The sequence below is a fragment of the Amblyomma maculatum genome, chromosome 4 (genome assembly GCF_055883805.1).
Source record: "Amblyomma maculatum isolate TAMU_Amacu chromosome 4, ASM5588380v1, whole genome shotgun sequence".
Classification (NCBI taxonomy): Eukaryota; Metazoa; Arthropoda; class Arachnida; order Ixodida; family Ixodidae; genus Amblyomma; species Amblyomma maculatum.
The window spans coordinates 41,920,978-41,944,255 of NC_139347.1; the positions used below are offsets into that span (position 1 = coordinate 41,920,978).

The window sequence follows — 23,278 nt, forward strand, 5'->3', positions numbered from 1 at the left end:
AAATATACCTTACCCGCCTCGATATACAACATAACCTCGACATAAATGAACTATTCCGCACCGTTCCAGTGCGCGTGCTTCATTCGGCCTGCAATCGCGGGCAAGAAAAACACCTAAGCGTTCGAAAAGCTTTCCTAACTTCAGTTTCAACCTTAATGAGGTAAAAATTAAGCATGCATCGATATTGTTCTTTTCTGATTAGCGTGAAACCTTACTAGTTTTTCTGCGGATGATCATTTCCTGGTCCGTACTATACGTCAACAAAGTTCGTCAGAACCAACGAGGGTATTAATGTTAGCGCAACAGCGGCTAACTGCAAAGGTTCGGCGCGACTCCCAGAAGCTCAGTCGGTGCATTAGTGTACAGCTTGCCTTTCCAATAATACAAGAAGAAATGAGCATGCAGATTTCCTTACAGGCGCGTCACATCAGGTATCGCCTTCGGGACATGGGTGAGGTTCGAATTTTGGCAGAATACTCTGCTCTTTGAGTGAAGATCACAGTAACAAGCCTTTGGGACATCCGTGCGATCTGCAGAGAAGCATAGTGAAGCTGTCAATACATACACTCAGGCAAACTCACTGAAAGGACAGAATAAATCTCGCCCCGGGAGATTCTACAAGCGGTTCAGCAAGCACTTGATGTGCCGCTTCAGATGTACTGCAGTCTCCAACGCCACCAAAGCGCAGTATTGTATTTTTTTATTTTTGAATTTTTGTTAGAGCAAACGAATACACAGTAGAAGCTGTTGTTTCACTTTTTCACTCTAGTACTCTGCATTAAATTGTTTTCATTTGGATTTATCCCTATAAGCCATCAACCAGGTATCCACTGCATGTCTACATTATATCACGCACCACACCAAAGGAGGTGGTGCATGAAACAATGGAAGAAATAAATGGTTCTCTAAATAAGTGGACCAATCATTACTGAAAATTTTCAGGAGGATGCAGCAAGTTTAAATCTCATTTTTAATAAGCGAGGCACACCTGATGAAGTTCTGTTGATGTTCTGCCCCAGCGTGCGTTCACTCAGTACGAAAAAAAAAGCAGCTGAGATTCAATATTTTCAGGATAATATGGACTTCAGCATTCGTGTTTCGCCCGCTGAAAGTCTTAATCGCAAACGCACGTGTGCTTGCGACCGCGAACTGTATTGCTAAATTGAGAATAACTGCAGAACTTAGAGCGGGACAAAAAAAATGTTACTTTCTAGAAAAATAACCCCATTACACAGTCTTGAAACAAAGCGAGCGTAAGAACCTGACCACATTTTTCTACGGTTTTTGTGCACGAATTTCTTACAGAAACTACAGTTGTTGCCAGCGTTTTAATCACAATTAATGAACACATAAAAAAAAATCAAAGTTAGTGGTTCATTAGCTCAGCAAAAATTTACGACGTTGTTAGTCCTTAGGTGCACTTTTCATCGCTTTCCCACAGAGTGTTTAGAGCACCGAAAAAAAAAATAATAAAAGGCGGCAAACTATAATTGTGAGCGAATGTGATATCTTACTGCAGGAGAACCGGGGAGAGGGTTCCTGCGATCTGCTGATGTTATGTACACTCCAGCTGAAGAACACACCCAGCACCGCTGAGAGGCCTCCGTGCAAGTCAGCTGCAAAGAAGCAAAGGAAAGGAGCATGATTACACTCGATAGCCTCAAAAAAGAAACTGCCAGCCCTAAGCGTAATCACTTTGATTAACCCCACCTCCGGACGCTCAACTGCCGATCCCGAGGACGCGGGTTAGTCTCGGCTGCGCCAGCCGCTTTTCAATAGACACGAAATGCAAGGCGTCCATGTACACTGCGACGTCAGTGCACATTTAGAGAACCCCAAGCAGTCGGAACTGCCGGAGAGCTATGTGTGTGTTCGATGAAAGGCCTTCTTTATTGATGATTTACCTTTCCGTTCGGAACGCCCAGCGTGAAATCAGCCACAGCTGCAAGCCATTCGCAACGTGTTCCACGCTAGCAAAAATAGGTCCTCCGCGCGTCTATGTACTGTATTGCTTTGTTGCGTCCTTACTGTCTTCTATCTTCTTCAAAAATAGCCTCCTGAAGGGGCCTCTATCTGCCCTGATAAAAGTAAATCGGCCAATTACGTCATTGTAGCCGCAGCAACGAAAGATATATAGCCCATCCCTTTAAGAAACATATGGTACGAAGCTAGGCGACAGACCTACTGAAGCCAATGTATAAGGCAATATGAAAACACAGTTCTTATCCAAACTTTTTAAAACGAGCGAAAGTCATTTGCACCGAGGCCACGACCATCTTTGTGCAGCCAGAGCAATCGAAGGATCGACACGTCAGGCCCTCCTTTTTGAAACTTTAAACCTTTGTTGCACCTTGAGGCGTCATCATTCGAGAGAAGCGCTTGCTGGCGAGTTGGTCGCAAGGGACATTAAAAGGGGAAACGGTGGCGAAGACGTTCATGATATACGACTGGGGCCGCCCTGGACGGACCGCAATGGGCGACCGCCAGCAGAGTGGCTGGGCTCTTACCAGGAGCCTGTTAAGCGAGCAAGGGAGAACGAGCGAAGTCGCTCGCAGCCAGTCCACGAATGGACTGGCGCCGATCCATCTTTAGCCTCTGCCAGCGCGCAGCAATCGTGGAACCGTAATACGCAGCCGCGGCGAAGCCGTGATGAATCGCTTTTCGGCCCATATGTCCACAACGCGCGCTCCGCATCTCGTGCTCATCGCGTGCGCCGTGCCATACAATCGCGAGCTCGTTCCCTCGTGTCGATGCAGCGCTGACCGCCCAGAAACGTGGCTCCGAGTGGACGCCTCTTCTAGCTCTCTGGGCAGCTCATCAATCTCCGGCTTCGATTCCTGCGTCTGTTTGCGGTACCAAGGAGAGTGGCAAGTGCAAAGATAGCGCTGGTCGTTACGCCGGCAACTGCACCGCTCACGTTCTGTGTCGAGTAATAGAAAGCGGCGCTGGTCGGGTGGCCTCCCCAGCGCAGGTGAAAGGCCGCGCGCCTAGCGGCACGCGCTCTGCCGTTCACGTGTGTAATCGGTAAGCGCATTGAATTGTGGAGGAATACGAAACCTCAACCCCTATTTTTCTCTCTTCCTTGCTTTGTCCTTTCTTTCCGCACAAGGCTGCTGGCGCCATTGCTTACTTGCTTCTTATGAGACAGTAGTGGAGCTGGCTGAGTTCATCGGCATCGTCATTATACACTTGCGGTAAAAGCGATCTGAATTAAACGTGGCCAGAAATGTCCAAGCGTCATAAAACGATATATATGTTACCACTGCTGCTACGGACGGAAATGCTGATAATATACAAGGAAGAATAACACCATATTTATGTATATTGTTTGTAATTCAACGTATTAGTGATTTTTGATGAAATAGACGCCACACTGCGGCGGAGTTGCTAACTACTCTACGAAGGGCGAGCGAAACTGCGTCATTAGCATCGTTGCGCCAACGCTTTGGCGCTGCATTCAGCCCTATTCTCATCCTTTTGCCGTAAAATACGAGGTGCTTACAAAGTAGTTAGTGCCTCTCAATTTTTCTTCAGACACTGCTCATTCAAATTCTGCTAAATTCACGAAGAATACGGCCGCATATCCGCCAGACCCATATTCGTTTGCTATAAAATCTCTGTCAACTAGTTTGTTTTTGCGCCACCGATGAACAATGATGCGTGCTCTCTTCGTAGTCGCTTTTTTTTTTTTTTTTTCCTTCTGGTGCAACCACGTTCTCAATGCACGAAATATGTTCTCGTCTTGTCGTTCTGAGCAATAAAGATCAGACGATGCCAAGCAAGGACTGTGAGGTGGATGGTGAAATACAGTGCAGTAAGAAATTTCATTGAAAATTGCTACAATTACTCTAGGTACATCGGCCCTGCCGGGGTGGGGCAGAGGTTAAGGCGCTCGACTACTGTGCCCAAGGAAGCGGAATCGAATCCCGGTCTCAGCGGCAGCGTTTCGCTAGAGGCGCAACGGAGTGGCGCCCGTGTGCTGTGCGATGTCAGTGCCCGTTAAATAACTCCAGGTGGTCGAAATTTCCAGAGTCCTACACTGCGGCGTCTCTCATAGCCTGAGTCGCTTTGGGACGTTAAACCCCACAAACCAACCATCTCGGTACATCGCTGTAAAATTTCTGAATTTCATCATTTTGAACACACAGTGCTTGAGAAATAATTGGGAAGCATTACTTTGTGGAAGATAACAAACAGAAGAGCCCTTAAATGGCATTCCGGGAGTTTGTATAGTACAGTGAGCTAAACGCCAGTAGATTCCTCTTTGTTTAGTGATAGAGTACTACTTCGCAGGGTATATGAGAAAAAAAAAATGCGTATGTCTGAAGCCTCAAATTTGAGATTTGAGAATGCCGCTGGCAAATTTTAGTTGCCAGGAAGCATGGCTACACACAGATTGGTCGCTGGTTTCTGTGGTGTCATGAGACACGGTATGATGGCTGAATTGGCAGGTGCTTCCAACTCGGGCTTCGCCATTGAGATGGGAGGAGAGTAAGGTTCTAATGCAGATTTCTAGGAACTTTGAATCCAGACACGCTGCCAATACGCCACGCTGGCATGTCCGTACAGCTTGGGTTAAGAACGGCTTCATGTCCGCCAGATCTTATACCCCACTTGAGATCATCCTTTTATTCTAAAAACATTTTACAGGGCTAATATTGAACGCCCATACAATCAACTCACTCGGCCACAGGCGCCAATTTGATCGCTGCTTTTTGATCAAGGAGGCGTCTGATCACCACAACCGTTTCTGCGTTCTAGCGAAGGGAATGTCAGTTTCACAACCATATCTCGAAAGGCTAAAGTGACTGCCATTTCATCTAGTGTATAGCCAGTTAATGATTAAAATCGCCTGCAATTTATGCGCATAAAACACGTTACTAACTCAAATGTTACGCGTTTATCACGTAGGAATAATTGTTTGCTTCTAAATGCGCTACGGATCTCCTATTTCGAATCGCTATAGTGAGGTTTATGGGTGTCTGGAATTAATTGTCGGGAGACATTAAAACTCCTCCATTTTTATCGTCATTTGAACACTAACTTTATGACTTCTTTCTCATTATTACTGGTATGCTGTGTTGTTGGCCTTGTTATTTCCTTTTTGCCGTGTTTTTCATGCTTGAGTTGTACCCCATTTACGTTTCAGTGCGTTTTTGAAGAGATATATTATGATTGCCTTCTGCGTGCATTTACTACTGTTCTGTTGCGGCTGCTGCATCAAGCACCTATCGTTTATTTATTCATATTATTTATTGCGCGAAAGGCCATTACAGGAGTCGAATCTGGGGCCCCTTTTTGTGTGGAAATGAGTGCACACATGATGTATCATGCAGTTAAACGAAGCAAACTTTAAAACAAGTGGCTGGGAAAACTTTGGAGCTAGCAATGCTATAGATTATTGTTTTCCTCTCGGGAAACAGGGAATTTATTTATTTGTAACGTATCCTGCTTCTTTATTTTCCCTCCTTTTTTTTCTCTGCTTCTGCTGGAAAGTTTCGCAATGGTGCAGATGAAAAGTTTCATTATCGCAGAAATTGAAGCGCTAACCAGCTATATGATCAGTCTGGGCCCCTTTCTTCAGACTGCATTCCCGATCCAAATAGCTATCACTCGTCAGCAGCCAATTAAATCCCCAGAGCTCGAGAAGCCAACTAAATGGTCTCGCCGCAGCAATGACCTCAGAGAGCGTGTTTTTTAAAATTGGGAGTTGTCCTTTGTATGGCTTCTAAGCCCTGTGATCGCTTCCCTCGTACATTCAGCGTTTAAAAAGAAAACAAGATTACCCTGTCTATATACCAGCCAGATCCCCGCTTTATTGGCTGTAGATCTTGGTTTGACAAAGCCCGTACGAAGGCAAGCCTTAGACTGTAAGCAATAACTTTAATTTATCTCGCTGGTAGAGCTTCTTCAATTTTGCGCTGAACGTTTTAAGTTCATCAAAGCTTCACTACGATCTTATTTTCTTGCCAACCAAAAGAAATAAATAAACTCGGAAGCATTGCAACAGAGGCGGCTTTTCAGTTTCTCGACCTGGAAAATTGGTTGTACGAACTCGCACCAGTATCTTCACTAGTATAGATGTTGACAAAAATTGTGCATTACAGGGAGCGTTTACGTAGCTGCAAAGAACTCACAGTGACTATTCTTGTGCTGAAAGTTAGTTTTTACATTTAAACTTTGTATTATTACAGCAACCATCAGCTGTCATTTTGCACTTACAATAGGAAGGACAATTACCTCCGCTCTTTTAGCATTGACGACCACATCCTCGTGCCATATTGTGCCGTAGTAATAAAAGGAAGCTCTGCAGTCCAAGTGAAGAGAGGGGAACACTCCTGGAGGACGCGTGTATTCAATTTCATCGTGCTATCATAAAGTAGCCGGTGACTCAAATTTCATTGTTTTTACCTAAGGGATCACAAGGCAGTGGGTACAGACCTACAGTAAGCATGAGCAGGTTAAGAAAAAAAATAATAAGGTTTTCTGGTTACATGTTTACGATTTGTACAGGTATCTTGAAGGTATCTATACCCTGCTTAAACAGTTTTCTTCACTTAAATTTGCCTTTTATAGATTTAATACATCAAAATTGTGTTTGTCTTGTTTTATCCCACAACGTATCCAGCTCTCCCTGATTTTTCTCTTCACAACTCTTGTCAGATCAAAGCCATATTAATTGCACTGTAAACAATATAGGCAAGCTACTGATGTTTTGAGGCATGACCCGCTTTGATACTTGATGGCATGGAATGTGTGTTTAACATCTCGGAGCTCAACGTGAGCTGCGAGACACTACGAGACAGGCTTAAGTAGTGACCTCTGGAAGCGGATCGCATAGTGAGTACCGGAGACCTTTCAAACATGCACAATTAATTTCGGATGGATTCGCAACGCCAGTGTGCTTATGTCTGGAAACTTTCCCTGAGAATGGGGAAAAGGAAATGACGGCTGATTTAGAGTGGTTATGCACAGGTACAAAATTCTGGGACAAATTTTAATTTGGCGGAACAGCGGGACACTATGAAATAATATAAGCACACAGTTATAGGAATGGCCTAAGCTTCAGACACGTGGCAAAATTTTACTTTTAAAATTTTCCTGCGGTCGCAGCGAGCAGTTAAAACTGCCATAGAATACCGATGGGTCTCGTTCTCGAAACTGATTTTGAGGCAACTGTGTAATACTCTAAGACACTTTTTATGAAAACATTGATGTAAATAATCTAAGCTATCGATACCTTGAAAGGTTTTACTTGCGATCTTTGCCCTGCACTCGCAATTACATTCTGTAAAAAAAAAAAAAAAAAAAAAAAAAAAGAACGAAAGAAAAAAATTGGTTGCGTTTTTAAGGAATTCTGAGGCAGGGGGGAAATATATTAAGGCAATTTTACGAAAATATTGATAGAAATTATCTAATTCGACGCGGACAAGAAATTTGTGCTTGAAATTTGTCCTGTGGTCGCAGCAAATATTCCAGACTGCCATAGAAAACCAATGGGTTGTGGTTTTGCCCCATTTCTATGGAATACGAATGGGGCCTGCGGAGGGAAAATATGCGCGTGTATTTATTGTTATCGGAATTTCCCAGGTATGAATGTGAATTACATTCCCCGCCGGGCTGGCGCAGTGATTAGGATTTCCGATTATTGTGCCGGAGTACCCGGGTTCGAACCCGACCGGCTGTGGCTGCGTTTAGATGGCGGCGAAACGGAGACGCGTCCGTGTGCTGTGCGGCTTCAGTGCACGTTAAAGATACTCCAGGTGGTCGAAATTACTCGTAGCCCTCCACTACGGCTCCTCTTTCTTTATTTTTACGCTTTGACTCCCACCTTCCTCCCTTCTCTAACAGCACGGCTGAGGTGTCCACGAAGAAAGTGCGGCAGATGCTGCGCCTTCTCTTTCCTATAAATCAATAGGTACCGATAGAGTTGGGCGTGATATCACTTCGGTTTCCATTTCAGTTTCGGTTTTATGTGATGCATACTCATTATCATGCACTCACAATTCATTACACTCCTTGAAAGACCATCTGACGCAGATATGAAGCCACGCTTTAACCAATACTTACAAGCGTGCCTGTAACGCCTAGAGATAGTGTACAGGGGTAGTCAAAACTTCCCAGGCCATACGGTCTGCTTCTGAGCAGTATAGTCAGGCAATTACGATGGTCCCAAATCTCAAAATATCTGTGGAGGGTTGAAGAAACATTTTTCTAATCTCGGAGATAATTTATAGTTTTAATAGAATCTCAAACGCCAGAATACGCCGGCCAGAAGCAAAACCTGCGGCCTGGAAACATTTGACTACCCCTGTCCCTGACTCAGGATGTAAGGATCCCGGAGGATTTGATTTCTAAACGAAAAGGGCTGCCCAAGTTGATCTGATATGCGTTCTCGCGATTTCACAATAAAAAAAAAACACACACACACACACACAAATCAGTGTCCAGCCACATCACCTGTGAACTATAGTGGCAGTGATAATGTGGTGATGAGGAATACAATTTTCGAACATGACATTAAGGTTTAAACCCGCAAATTCCATGCCTAGGATTCGCGTTCCTGAATCGGCATCTAAGGCTCCATGTGTGTTATTCGACTCCCATCTCAAATGTATAGCCCAAGATGGCCCGGCTGCAGACAGACAGGCAGACAACGGCTAAATCAACGGAGGGCCGGGGCCTCTAACGCTAACGCAAAAAAAAAAAAAAAAAAAAAAAAAAAGAGGGGGAACAGATGCTGGAGGTAATAAAGCTGGTGCCGCAATGGGGCCACCGTCCCCTGACTTCGCCTTGGTTTTACTCAGGTTAAAAAAAAAAAGCTCTGTACATGTATCTACTGCATACGTCGCACCAGCTAAAGAAAATAACAGTAATTAGAGAGAGTTGCGACTAGCATAGACATATACAGGTTTACCGGACACCTACTGAGTACGCGCAGTTGTCAATACGAGTACGGAGTGGGCGTCCGGTAAACCGGTATACGCCTATGCTAGCACATTTTTGCAACGCTGAGGGTTTCTATTGGAAGCAATAGTACAAATGCAGGGGCTGGTGCAGAGCGGGCTCGCATCCCTGCCTCCTGGGTGGTGCGAAATGCACATGATGCCCGTGGTATATATAATGTATGTCAATGGGTACAGTTGTCTCGTGTAAACGAGACAATTGTACTCACAAAAAAGTCGGAGATAATAGGACCCGACCATACATCTCATGAGCTGTGACTTTTATCATCAAAGCTTAATTTTCAGAAATAAATATTTAATGGTATCAAATATCATAGTATTGATACCGTAGCCTACCATAACTCGGAACGACGTTACTTTACCGTCATTTTTTCATGTGTTCTTTAAACCTACACATCTAAGGAATACATCCGAAATATGATGCAGGGAAATATGAGCACAAGGCAGTGCTCGCTTTCCCCTTTACTACCGATGAAGGGGCTAGCAAAAAGAAGGAAACTGCCGACTGTGCGCCAGCTGTCGGACATCGTTTAATCAGACAGCTTCGCAAGCTCCGGCCTCACGGGACAATGGTTCAGTGCGACGAGACATGAACGGGACAAGGCTGTTTACCTTGCCGACGAAGAAACAGCAACAAAAGCAGCGTCGCCGGGTCGTTGCTCGCCGCAGCAAGTGCAACAGACCGTGCTCGTCTGCAGGTCAGAAGGTGCCGCCGTTGAGGCAGGCGCTGCTGGACAGTGTTGCATCGCGCCCTCTGCCGCTTCTGGCATCCAAACGATGCCCGAGGAGGATGCAGCAACTCCTTTGAGCGCAGTGTACGTTCAAGAGAGTTATCTATCCCGATTCAGCGGTGACTCCAGTTACGGGTTTGTAGCTGTACGTGAGCCGCTTTGGGGCCGGCGTGCTTAAAGATTGATGGCACTTTAGAAGGACAGCGCAGTTCGCTTTAGATGTGTCTCGTGCCTTGTCTCTCTTTATCGCTTTCTTCATTTTGCGCAATGTTCTTAGATTTCTGCCCAAAAATATCGACCCTGTCGAGGTTTATACAGTACTATTAGTCTTGGGTGAGTTTGTAGTCCGCGCTGTGCAATATTTTCTGTCACGGTTAGTCTTTAGGACACGCGTTCATGCCCTGCAGTGCCGGTAAGAACAGCCAAGTTTGATGTGAGCAATATTTTGTATACAAATGCTGATGTACCTTTTTGCAAAATTATGCTTTTTGTGCTTGGCGGTATTTATTTATTTATCCTTCAATATCATAGATATTCTGCTGCTCAACTCTCAAATACGACCATCTTTGAGCGTTTTCTCTTTATATTATCATGTGTTCTCTGTATAACAATGTGTGCATGAAACTGCAGAAAGGTTACTGTGCCATTAGGAGGCAATTTCTCTATCCAAAACTTGCAGAGATGTGATGCAAGAGTGCCAATTTCTTTCCGTCAGTTTTAGAAATTTAATTTGTTCCCAGTCTGCAGAGCACGAAAGAAACTACAAGCAATCATATACGTTCTTGCCGTTAGGAGGCAATTTGTCTATTCAATATTTTGTAGAGAAACGATGCCAGTGCACCATATTTGGGGAGCCAATTTTAAGGAACAATTCGTTTCTAGTCTGGTGAACATGGAAAACGCAGGCAATAATCTGCGTCCTACGTCATATAACCTAGCACAAGTGAACTGAATCCGTGTGCTGGTAGTATTAAAAATAAAGTTCTTAAGCAAACAAAAAAGAAAACAAGAAACAGCCGATTTTGCGTGGTGAAGCTAAATGCGAATTAAGTGTGCTAGTTCCGTTTTCGTCTCGGTTTCGGGTCGCGCATTATCATTTTCACGCAGTCGTAGCGAACCAAATTATGTCAAAGACCGCTTAACGAAGCTGTACGAACCTGCCTGCGTTGGATAGGAACGTCTCCGAATGTGTCTACTGTGACATCCGTGATGGCCCACACGTCGCTTTGTGACGTTAATTCCGTTACTTCCTACAATTTTCAATTTAATTTGCGCTTCAGGAACTGCTCAAGAAAAATAAAAGCTCTATTTGAAGAAGGGAGGAATTCGAACAATTGTTTTGCCAAATAATAGCGCAGTGAGATGGAGAGGAAAAACAAAGATGTTGAAAAAGAAGCTGAAAAAAAAAAACGACAGCAGATTTAGACTTCGGATAATCAGAGAGTAATTAGATCACAGCGGACACCTCTTGAAAAGAAAAAAAAAAATATTTGTGAAGTTTAATAAACGTAAACGAAGAACAAAAACTTGTCTTACGGCTTTAAAGGCTAGTCGCTAAAAGACATCAGAACAGCACTACCGTACTGGCAGCGCGCGTGTCAGGAATGAGAATAGAATAATAAATAGAGCGTTTTGTGAGACCATCGAATAAGGGCTCCTCCACGCAGACCAACACCAATATAACGAGGCGGGTCCCGCCGCAATACGACGCGACGACGCGCTTGTTTCATAATCTTGCCCTTGGTCAAAGGTCAGCGGTCACGAGCATAAATATTGCTCGCTGTTTTTGTAGGCCGTCTTGGGAAAGAATTTCTCTTTTTGTTGCAAAACAACGGCTAAAATTCACTCACTTTTTTAACATTTTTTTGCTTGGGCAAGTATTTTATAGAATTCAACTTTGTTTAAAGCAATAGCTGGCAGTGGCAAACAAGAGTAGTTCCTTTCCGTATCAAAATCGGGAGGTATGGGAGGTACGGGTTTCGATCCCCAGTGCCGCCGGGTACCCACCGGTTTTCAATGGGTACAAGATTTCCCCCGGCCTGGTGCTCGGCTTTTCTGGGGTGAAATGCTTGAGAAAAGGAGCCATGAACCAAAATGTTGGTTCAAGAAGAATAAGGGGAATAAGGCCCCTTGCACAATAAATGAACAACTCGAGCTGAGACAGCGTTGCTAGGCTAGAAACCCGTACTACTGACGAACTTTGTTTGATGATCAGGTTGCTGTCTGAAAGAAACCTAGTTTAGCAATGACCACAAAATGTCTTTTTTCTTTTTCCAAAGCAAGGATGGGTGTCTTTACCAAAAGTAATCTTAGAAAGTAATCGAAAGCAACACAGAAGTAGAAGACGCATAAAAAACAACTTTCACCCGCGATGTTAGTGTTTTCTGTCACTAATTCTGCAGACCCTTTCCTAATTGTGGGTAGTGCTTTTTCATATTAGTCTATTCCCAATCGTAATAAGCTCAATAATAGCTAGTCAAGCTTCGTTTAGGTGCTGAACGATGGTCTCGTGATCTGAGGGATGCTTGTAAAGGCAGCCCGAGACTCTCCATATTTCGAAGCCCAAGAAATGGATTCAGCAAAGACATTTAGGACCGCCTACGGGTATGAACGCGAAAGCTCGCTCCGCAAAGCGCTGCCGCGCCTCCTGTGGCGCGCGCCACCACGCGGCCGATAGCGCGATGCCATCCGTACTCTTTCTGCTTCTCTGACTGCGCCGTCTCCCCTCATCCTCCTCCTCCGACGGCGCCTCCTGTGGTAAGTCACGTAATGTACTGTGGTGATTAAGGCCTATGGATATTAAGTCATACTTATATACGAGGAACATAAGTCGTCGACTAGAATCCCTATCACAAAGTAAACTAGCAGATGCATGCATACAAGGAAAGGAAATGATATGACGCCACCCGGAAAGTGACGCCGTACTAGTGAATGGCGCTCCGCAGACGACGAAGGCGAGGGACCATATGCTCAACGGGAACGTAGGTGAAATACTTGACAAAGAATAGCGAGAATAGGACGAGTGCTTTTTCTTCTTTCGTCTTTTAGCTACGTTTCCCTTGATCATAATGTCTGACCAACTGACCCCGCAGTATACTCCGCTGAATTTCAAGAGGGGCCACCCCACATAGCAGCTCTTATGTACAGCGTCATCCCTCTCGCCGCCTTCATGCCTGTCATGTACAGTGTGTTTTTTGTTGTTGTTTTCGTTATAGTGACGTCACAAAGGTGACATGATTTGATGTGCCTTCGACATTTGTTGTCCACGCCACACACCAGCGTTTGTTGCCCATGACATTTGGCTTCGCTGCCAATGTCCAGAAAACAGATGCGTCTAAACGATATTTGCAAAATATTATACAGTTTAGGTTCACTGAATTATAAATTAACTTTCATTTGTCTATTCGGGTCTTAAACGATAGTGAAGGGGGGTAAGGACAGAAACTAACAAAGAACAAAGCTCAGCAAGAAAATTCCGCAGAACTTAATTATCCCTATGTGATGACGTTCCGTTAACATAAGCTCTACTCTGTGCTTTCAATTCCTTGTTGCTTCTTTTATACCTGTTAAGCGGCAACCGCATGAGGCGACAATCCTTATCGATGCGTCGTGCGATGTTCCCGCCAACGCCTGTCGTTGCCGCTGGTGCACACCGCACGAAGCGACGGGACTCATCGACAGAGAGGCGCATTTTCAGCGTTGTTCTGCTACCGCCGCCTCGTCGTTCGGTCAAGGAGAGTACAGTCATGCTATATCCCGTTTCTAACAAAACAACATCAAGTACGATAAAATATGATGAAATTTTTTGTAACACATCTCGTTTTAAAGGGAGACAGCGCAGCGTTGCTATACTACACAGCGATGCAGACTTGCAGTGCAAGCAGTCACTTTTTCCCATTCTTTTCGAAAATTAACAATGTCGAGCCTTTGCTTTCCTTTACTGCCCTACCAAGGTTTTTCTGAATTGTCTCGATGCGCTCATATATGCACGAATCAGACGAAGTGAGCGCCTGCAGGATTTTCGCTCAAACCGCACTAGGATAACACACTTCACTCGCAAAAGGAGCCAGAACGGAACCTGAGCACCCCAAAGCTGTCTGCGATTGGCTGCCTCGCGAGCTGCTTCCCGGCAACACGCGAAATGTTCTAAAATTCCTGAACCCGGGCGACAACGACGAGCGGCAATGTTTTGGCGGCCCTCAGCCCACCGCGCGACGGCGACACGCCGCGCATTGTCGCCACACGCGGTTAGCGCTTTATCTTAGCTTCATATTTTGTTAAATACTTTGCCAAGAATGTTTTTGCTTATTAACGGTCCTTTTTCTCAACTCAACATTGCTGGAATAGTGAGAAACTTTACTTTGCTCTCCCCTGCGCAATTATTAGCCCTTTTTTTTTTATTTCACTGAGTCAATAATAGTCATAAATTTTAGAAAGATATTTTTGTAGTTAACATTTGGAGGGGATTTTGTCGGCGGCCTCAGCACGCTCTCCTTTATAGGTGAAGGGGGTGTTTCCTACTCTCGACTTTGCCAACTGAAAACTGAGACAGGTGTGCAAGTGGTATCTGTTGTTCACAATGCTACAAAGCTGAACACTGAATGTTTTTCTGACGATTGGGTTTCTAATGCTAACACGTTAACAACGCCGAGCACAGTACGGCGTCACTGATGCCCTCAGGTATGGCAGCAGCATGTGATTCGAATCACCTACCGTGCCTAGAGAAAAGCAATACTTGAATCAATTATTTCATGCGAATTAAGAGGATATTGGGTGATAGTGATGGTGCCTATTTCGCTGCAGTACAGAAGGCGATAGGCATGGTCCAAGATCAATTACAAGTTCATAGTCACTAATCAAGCTAAGAAATTTCGAGGTGAAGTTTACTTTTAATTTCTAACGGCTAGAATGCATCAATTTTTATTTTTAAAATCGTTCTTGGAAAGATATCAGTGTTTTCCTAATTCCTTCAAGATCATTGATATTATTCCATTTTATAGGTTCCATGAAATCACACACACTTTGTTTCGGTCTGGATAGTGACAGGTAATCTGTAGCCTGATGCTGCTTAGTGTTTTTTTTTTTTTTTTTTGAAGTTCATGCTTCAAAAGAAAAGTTTGATGAGCATTTGATGAGCAGATTCCAGGTACCGTTCCAAGGTAAATTATTAGTGAGTGTCATACCTAAATAGATAGCGGTTGTGTTCTGTCAAGGGTACCGGGATTAATTGGTGTCTGTGATAGGCTGACATCCTGTGATGCAATGCATGCGAGAACTCAGGGTTGCGCGTCATCCCCAAATAAATACAGCACATTAGTATAATACTCAATTAAATGTGAAAATCAGTTTGATCACTGGTGTCAGAAGCTTTTTGGTACAGAGAATAGTCGTCAGGAAACACCCGGGCTTTCACGCCAGCATAGACTGTGTTAGCAGCTTCACAGATATAAATAAAGGACGGATTGAAGACATTGCCCTGCCATAAGCGATCTCATAGGCTGACAGTCCGAATTTTCATTGCACATGCCAACAAACTTCCTTCGCTAGCCTAAATGATTTGCGAACCAGGAAATTATTATGCTCGAAAAATCGATACGTAAGACCTTTTAAGAAATTTTCTCATCACGGTCTTTTTAAATGTCCTTGAGTCTTAAAATTCAAAAAGATGAAATCTTTATGAACGTTATTATTGCGGCAGAATGCGAGCGAGTAAACGACTATAATCAACTTAGTGACTGCCGAGTACGTTGTTGCGAGTAATGTTGAAATACAGTTAAGGTAAAATTCTCTGCAAACGACTCGTGCTCTAAGGTAGAATGCTTTGAATTTTAAACAAGAATGCGTGAAATAAAGGGACAATAATTATTTATAATGAGAGATTTTGTTCCTTGGAGACGAGTACAATTCTGCGTTTCTCCGGTAGCCTGGAAGTTTTGCAGTCAATAACGAAGCACGAGAGACAGTAAGATATTTAGGGAGTGTCACAGCACAACTACAGAGAAGCAACAGAAGTTCTGGTTTTTTAACAGCAAAGACATTAGGCAAGAATAACAAATAGCACTAGCTTGTGTTGAAGCAAAACGTCGCAGTTTTACGTTTACGTGCATAAATATGTAATAAATTTGAAGTGTTCGAATCATAATGAGAAACTTTCAAGGCCATGCCAACCACAGATACACGTTCCTTTGTTTCAATACGTATAGCAATATGTCACTGCATCCTCGTGTGCTTTTGTGAAGACTGATTTTACACAGTGACGAGCATATCCCGCAGAAATTGAGCAGTGCTCACCGCAGTCTTTTTCGTCCTCGCCTTCTCTGCAGTCCGGGTAGCCATCGCAGTGAAGCCTCCTCGGCAGGCATGCGGAGGAGCTGCTGTTGCTGCAGGGCACGTGGCCCGGTGGACAGCTCGACCTGGCCTCCAGCTCCTCGGTTCCGGTGTCAGCCGCTGTGAAAAGATGCCAGAGGCACCGCTCAGCACGGGTATGAAAACCCTGAGGCATGGTTCGCAGCAAAAAGCTACCTTAAATTGAAACTGTGTTTCTTTTTTTTTTTTTTCATAGTTTCTTTTTCCCGGGCTTATTTCAACATTTCAAAATTTAATATTTAACCAATTCGCTCCCTGTACAGCACTCTAAAAAACAATACTGGGGCGTTGAAGTCATGAAGTGGCAGCCGATCTCATAGGTCCCAAATACGAGAAGAAAAAGCCAGCAAGAAACGTTGCATTACAAATATAACGAAATTTCCCGCTATAGTAAACTCGCCATGCCTAAAACACCTTAATACAACTAAAGTTCTTCCGATATTCCGCAACTGCGCAGCTTTTCTGGGTGATGGGCGTAAAACGTCCAGCTGAGATGTCAAATTAAATACTCGTTGCATAAACTTGTAAGAACGGTGAAGCTGGTTCATATCAGTATAATGCGCAAGTTTAAGACGCAGTTTTTTTTTTTTTCCTAGTAAAAATGAGACAACAAGAATATCGATTTACTAACTGTAAAGAAATCATTTATTAACAACGCTGCTACTACTGTTTTAAACATAGGATGCCTAAATATCACTCGCGAATGTGTTACTCCAAAAGGTGCCTTCTTTACCAAGAGTACCGAGACGACATGGTCTGCTCATGACTCACCTAGTGGTGCCCTTATTCTCAAAACATTTTAAGGTCTTCAAAGGTAAATATTAGGTATCTTTTTGCCTTTCAAAAATTGCCAGTTCGAAGGGCGGCGCAAGGCCTCTGCTCTATGACTGAGAAACAAACCATGCAGCGCGGTTACCTTGGGCAAAGTCGTTACTTCTTCGGGGCTTTGATTAACTGTTTAGTAATGACAGCAGAAAAAAATACACTTAGCTTCTCGCACGCATGACTCACATCCCTTGCATGCTTCTCAATACCACTAATTCGTTACGAATGATCAGTAGACCGGTTAGTAAGAAAGAAAGGGTAGCCCGCGAAGAAAGAGCGAGCGGCTCCTTCGAAGCGTATTGCAATATCCTTGCTCCGAAATCAGGCGTAGAGAAAATGTTCTATTTTTTGTCCGATTTAGATTAAAATGAACTTGGTTGTTTTCCAGGGCCAGTCAGTAAAAAAAAAAAAAAGGACAATACATCCACTCGAACTAACTAACAGAGCTCGTAACGTTCAACCGGTTTTGAAGGTCTGCTTTGTCAATTTTGTAACGATTTTTGTAGCAATGTTTAGTTTGCGACTTCAGAACGAATTTGACCTGCTTACAAATGAGCAATTTTTCCGACCTTTTAGTGGAATGAGCAGCTTTTGCTACCCTTCACTTTTTGCTTGCAATCAAGACGTATGCTTCGGACGAACTAGGGTGCATGACCCTTCGTTCTGTACTGAGAAGCATTGTAAAGACTGAGTACGTGTTTTTCAGAGCCAGCCCTTTTAAAATTGAGACCTTTTGCTAACAGACTAACCTGATTCCCTCTAATTTCAGAGGCACCATTCTATTTTCGGAGCCACTTTGTTCGGCCGCAGTTGGTCGATAGTATCGATGGCGGTATTGCTCCACTCGAGTGAATGTGCGCAATACTTGCCCAGCTTATTCATACTGCTCATGACTTAGTAGTGATTTCAGCGATGAACGAACACGCTGAGAACGCACGCCTCTACTATCCAAGCATAACGCCGCACTTACAGACAACGCAAATGAGTCTGCCATGTCGTTGCTGCTATAGTAGCATACAAATAAAGAAAAACTTAAAAAACGGCTTTTACACTTTAATGCACGATTCTGACGTCATTGACCCGGACCGACTCTTAGGAGGTCGCGGATAATTCTCTTCAACCATCTAGCGTAGGCAGATAAAAGGGTTTTAACCACAGGTCAAATGATTAACCGCATTGTCATGCAAAAAAGCGCTTTACACCTTTGCGTGAAGGGTCTCCTTTGAGGGGACATCTACCGCTTATTTTCCCCTATAGAGCTGAGCTGCAGTCGCTTCTCAATTGTGTATATATAGATATATAAATGATAGGTGTAACATTACGAGATAGGAAGCGTGCAGAGTGGGTCAAAGAATTAACTCAAGTTACTGACATTCTAGTGGAAATTAAGAAGAAGAAATGGGCATGGGCAGGACATGTAGCGCGAAGAGAGGATAACCGATGGCCGCTTAGGGTAACAAACTGAATTCCAAGGGAAGGAAAGCGTGGCAGGGGGCGGCACAAAATTAAGGGGTCACGTGGATGCAGCTAGCACAGAACCGGGTTAATTGGAGAATTATGGGAGAGGCCTTTGCCCTGCAGTGGGTATAGTCAGGCTTATGATGATGATGATTACGATATATATATATATATATATATATATATATATATATATATATATATATATATATATATATATATATATATATATATATATATATATATATATATATATATATATATATATATATATTTGCACTATTGCAGAGGTGCCCGACCATCGCCACAATGCACGTCTGTTGCGTGTGAGTGCTTGTGGCTTCTCCTGTCGACAAAATACATCTTTTGCTTAGCGTCACTTGCTTCTTATTGTTGTGCATTGAAATTCTTGCCAAAGCAAGGCACAAAAACCTTGGCGTGCGCGGGTCTGAAGGGCCTTGAATTTCACACGGCCCTGAAGTTACATATATAAAAAGCGAACGACGAGTATACTTGCGTCCAGTTTAGAAACAAACAGGCGGAATGCATCAAGAGAGAGAGAGAAAGATGTAAAGAGCGTAAAAAAGTTTCATCTAAGCGAGGTCACCGGCTCTAAGCGTAGTCTGCATTTGGCTCCTGATAACCCCGACAGATGGGCCAAAACGCCGGGGCCAAATGATGCTCACACCTCCGGTATATGAAGAGCAATGCAGCTCTATGTTGCCATACTACTACCACGTTTTCAATGGGCGGAGCGTGACCCGTGGGTTAAGTTGTTGGAAAAAGTTTCGCCCAAAAGATTTTGCGGAATATTTCTGGTTTATCTATTCTCTTTTTTAAAAAAACAAAAAGGGGCTCACCATTGCCTTTTGGGCTGCTATTACATTTCATTTAGTTTGAGAACAAGTGGTACAAAAGAACACGAGAACAAAGAAGCAAGTGGGACCAAATACTCATAAACTCATGTTTTTCATAGGCTGCAGCACTGAGGGTAATAATGACCAGTCCACATAACCGTGTATTCACGGCGAATCTTAGCCTTGTATCAAACTTTAATTCGACCTAAACTAGAATATTCCTCCGCTATATGGGATCCAGCTCTTCCTACTTTAATTAAAGATATCGAAGCAGTTCAAAATCGATCAGTGCGTTTCAATCTTTTTCTAATTATGCCCGTACCGCGAGTGTTTCATTAATGAAGTCACAACTAGGTCTTCTAAATTTAAACGTTCGAAGAAAATTCTCCCGTTGGTGTCTATTTTATAAAATTTATTTCACTAACCCATTACTGAAACGTGAACGTCTTTCTCAACCTACCTACTTATGAGCACGCGTCAATCATGCATATAAAGTTCATGCCCCATTCTGTCGTACAAATATACTTTTTTTTATTCTTTCTTACCATGAACTGCAAGAGAATGTAACCACCTGCCCCCTTCCATTGCCTGCATCGATGACCCCACAGCATTCAAAGATGCGATGAAACATCTTATTTCTGTATAGCCCAGCCACTTTTTCTTTTCTTTGATGAGTTTTTATGTATTTCCTTCATATTTGAAAGGCATGTATATATTCTTTTTTTGTTTTTGTGTTGTTCGCGTCTCACAAAAGACTGATATTAAACCCATGTACCCAGCCCCTCTGTAACGTCGAAAGGCCTTGAGGCTAAATAAATAAACTAGAGCTATTTCCCCACCTATTGGTTTGCTCCTATTCTGTTTATTTTTTCGATGACATGATAAATTGTTTAGAACTGAAATTATGACATGAAGTTTCAAAGTCCGTCATCACAGAGCCGCATTAGAGGTAGGTTTCTCTCTGCAATGCACGTCAAACTGATACAACTTATTTACTAGAGATGCCGCGATGTTAGGTAGCACATCATGGCTCCAACGAGAGGAGTCGGTTAAATTAATTATTTAGGCATTACCAGCCGGTATTCAGCTTCCCTCGCTGCTGTGACGAGAACAAGTAAGTGCGTCGCTGTCAAACGCGTCGCAATGCCGTTCTTTCATCCCAAATTTGCTGGCGCTTGTTCACCGTTTTCGAGATCTGGCACCGCGCACAGCGTTCGTGTGCGCTTGTGCTTCCCAAAGGCGCCGCCGCCTGCCAATCTTGGCAGTCTCGACCGACTGCTGACAGCTGTTGCGAAGCCTGCACGGCTCGTCGCAGCTACTTCTGCGTCGGTACAGAAGTGGAGGGACAACCTCGTACCCCCGGAAAAGAATTAAAGGCTCGGCAAAGAGCATACCAACTGCTGGCTAGACAGCGTGGCACCGCCACTTTGGGAGAGTCGGCAGAGCAGCTACGGCAGACGCAAGTCTACAACAGCGTGCGAAAATCTCGTTTCTTTCTACCAAGGAAGTCTTTCTTGGCCGCGCGAGGGGAGGGAGGCTGCCTCCGCAATGTTCTCAATGAATCTGTCGTTTGTTACAACCAACGCGTTGGTACTAGACGCCACGATGTGTGTAATTAGTTATTTTACTACAAATCAACTACACCCTTGTCTCCAGTTATGTCGACTGCCCAGGCCGTGAGGTGACCGAGGCGTGGCTGCGCCCAAGATAGCTTTGATATGAGACAAAAATGAAAAGTGAATAGAAGTTCGAGGATTTGATAATACTATTCCTGTCCTCGCGCTGTGTTTTGAAGCAGGTCTTTTCTTCCTTGACTTGTTTGCATACTTTTGCTCGCTACCCTGCCAAGAGCAATGTCACGAGAAAGCGATATTTGCCACCACTTTTGGTTTTGGAGACTCCCCGTCACGTTTGTAGACTTCTGGCTTTCTTTTTTTCGCGGCATTTTCGCGTACAAGACATCTTAAAGCTTACAAAATTGTATCTTGAGTAATTCAATATTTTACACGTAATGAAAATTTATTTTCACAGACCTTGTTGGCCGGCTCAGCGACAGTGATTGTCCTCAGCTTCTCGTGAGGTGCACATCTCCGCGCAACGAAATTTTAGGCGATTGAAGGCACCGATGCAAACCCCCAGACTTACGACACTACTCGGAGTATACAAACTAGATTCTTTGACAAGGTTAGTCCAGACTTGATTAGCTGCGTCTCAAGACCGCGGTGGTGACAGGCTTCTCAGACTTTTCCCTCGTATCACAGACAGGTAAACGTACCTCTTTTACCGCCAATTGGTTTACATAAATTTTCTCATAGCGGCTGTTTTTCTCAGACGCCAAAAGCAACGAGATGTATACAATGCCACCATCGGGAATATTGTTTGCTTGCTGACAATATTGACATTACTTTCTGATCTTTGGAAACATTTCATTAAGCATCACAGACATAAATTTCCTCTTTTTTTCCTATTTAATTTCCTTCGCATCTTTAGTTCCTTCATTATTTTTCTAAATTTCCGTCTACGTGTCTTTGACTGTGTCTTCCGCTCTTTTTGTTCCTTTTTTTTCCTCCTTGTGTATTTGTTTTCCTTCGTTCTTTCTTGCTTTTATTTCAATATTTTCTCAACATTTTTCGCCCTCTACGTTCACTTCACTTATTCCATCAATTTCTGCCTTTCCTTGCTTTTTGTGTTCTGAATGTTATTTTTGTTCTTTCTTCAAAATCATTCAGGGTCATATCTGCGTTTCGTCCTGTGTGAGAGAGTAGAGACCCCGTCCTACAGTGGCCAGCTGTAACGCTGGTTTGTGTCAAGGGCGTCTGCCGCAGAGGGTTTTGCCTCCCGTGGCCCCGTCATAGCAACCGCAGCAGTGAAAGATTTCTTCATCAGACGGCGCGCCTCGTCCCGTGGCTCAAGAAGCGCGACCGATGCCCGGACGTGATGGGCCTCTCTAGTGCCCGGCGCCTTTGTTAATCTCACTTAGCGCGTCACGGCTGATCCGCACTCTCTCTTCGCCATACACTAATTCCTGGAGGCATGCTTGCAGTGACCGAGTGAGCACAAAGGCTGCGCCGCGAGATGAAGTAGTTCAGCGCCAGACAGCGTCTTGTTGATCTTCGAACAAGTTGTATAGACGGCCCATATCACCATGTACTGGACAATACCTGCGCTCAAGAAATGGTAAGCCCTGTACAGGCCTGTACAGAGGGCGGTGCTAATGGGGAGCCATGCGCAACAAATTTTGTTCGCTTCTTGACCACTGGGGGGCGCTCAATTGTCTGGTTTGTGTTTAGTGCATAACCATCATAGTCTGTTATTGCATTCGCGCGATTTTAGAGCAATTAATTTGGATTTCTCAATTTTCTAAAAAGCAGAAGTGAAAACAGGGGCAATCAAAACTTTCCCAGCACAGAAAAAATAAATAAAGTTTATGATCCTTTTCGGCCCTTTCCACTCAACGGCAGCACTGCGCCTGCAGTTTAATGTATCATAGAAACAATTAATGATAGAAACGTAGACAGATGATAAGCTTACACTTATTGAAAAGGGATAGATTAGCGCCACACCAGCGTCAATGCTTCTATCCTTGTCTTTTGGAGCAGTAGGTCTTGCCTGTGTCATGTGACAAACTCCGCGCATTTCATTGGCAGAAAAATTTTAAATATTGAGGCATCTAGTTATTTGGGATTGATAATTATTAATTACTTCATTAGTACGCAAAATAGTTATATGCTTCACTACCGCTACGTAGCACTGTAAACAAATATTGGGAGAATCTTAAGAGTCTTAAGAGTGCAACGTGATAGCGTTAATTGACTTCACTATTACCTCGCAGTATCGTTCACCATCGCATTGCCGTTCGGTGCCGTATGCACCTCATGAGACTGACACAGGCAACGAATTGTTTCGTCTGCAAATACCATTTTCTTTTTTTTTTTTCTATTCCCAACAAGATTTGCTTTTGATGGCAAAGCCGCTTTTAATGCAATTAATAGCTCCTAATTAGCTTACTTTTAATTAAAGTTAGCATCAGTATATGTCTTCAAGACACACCAGAAAGGCAAAGACCGCAACACAT

General features: G+C 43.7%; 1 protein-coding gene across 1 annotated transcript in view; it reads right to left on the bottom strand.

Annotated features, from left to right (window-relative positions):
* The window catches only part of LOC146190832 (relaxin receptor 2-like), a 139,897-nt gene that overhangs the window by 16,347 nt on the left and 100,272 nt on the right, over positions 1–23,278 (bottom strand). The window contains exons 2-4 of the mRNA XM_084601206.1: positions 15,989–16,144; positions 1,515–1,616; positions 416–530 (exon numbers count right to left, since the gene is read on the bottom strand). Coding sequence (XP_084457332.1) covers positions 416–530; positions 1,515–1,616; positions 15,989–16,144 — 373 coding nt within the window. The remainder of the gene's footprint in view (positions 1–415; positions 531–1,514; positions 1,617–15,988; positions 16,145–23,278) is intronic.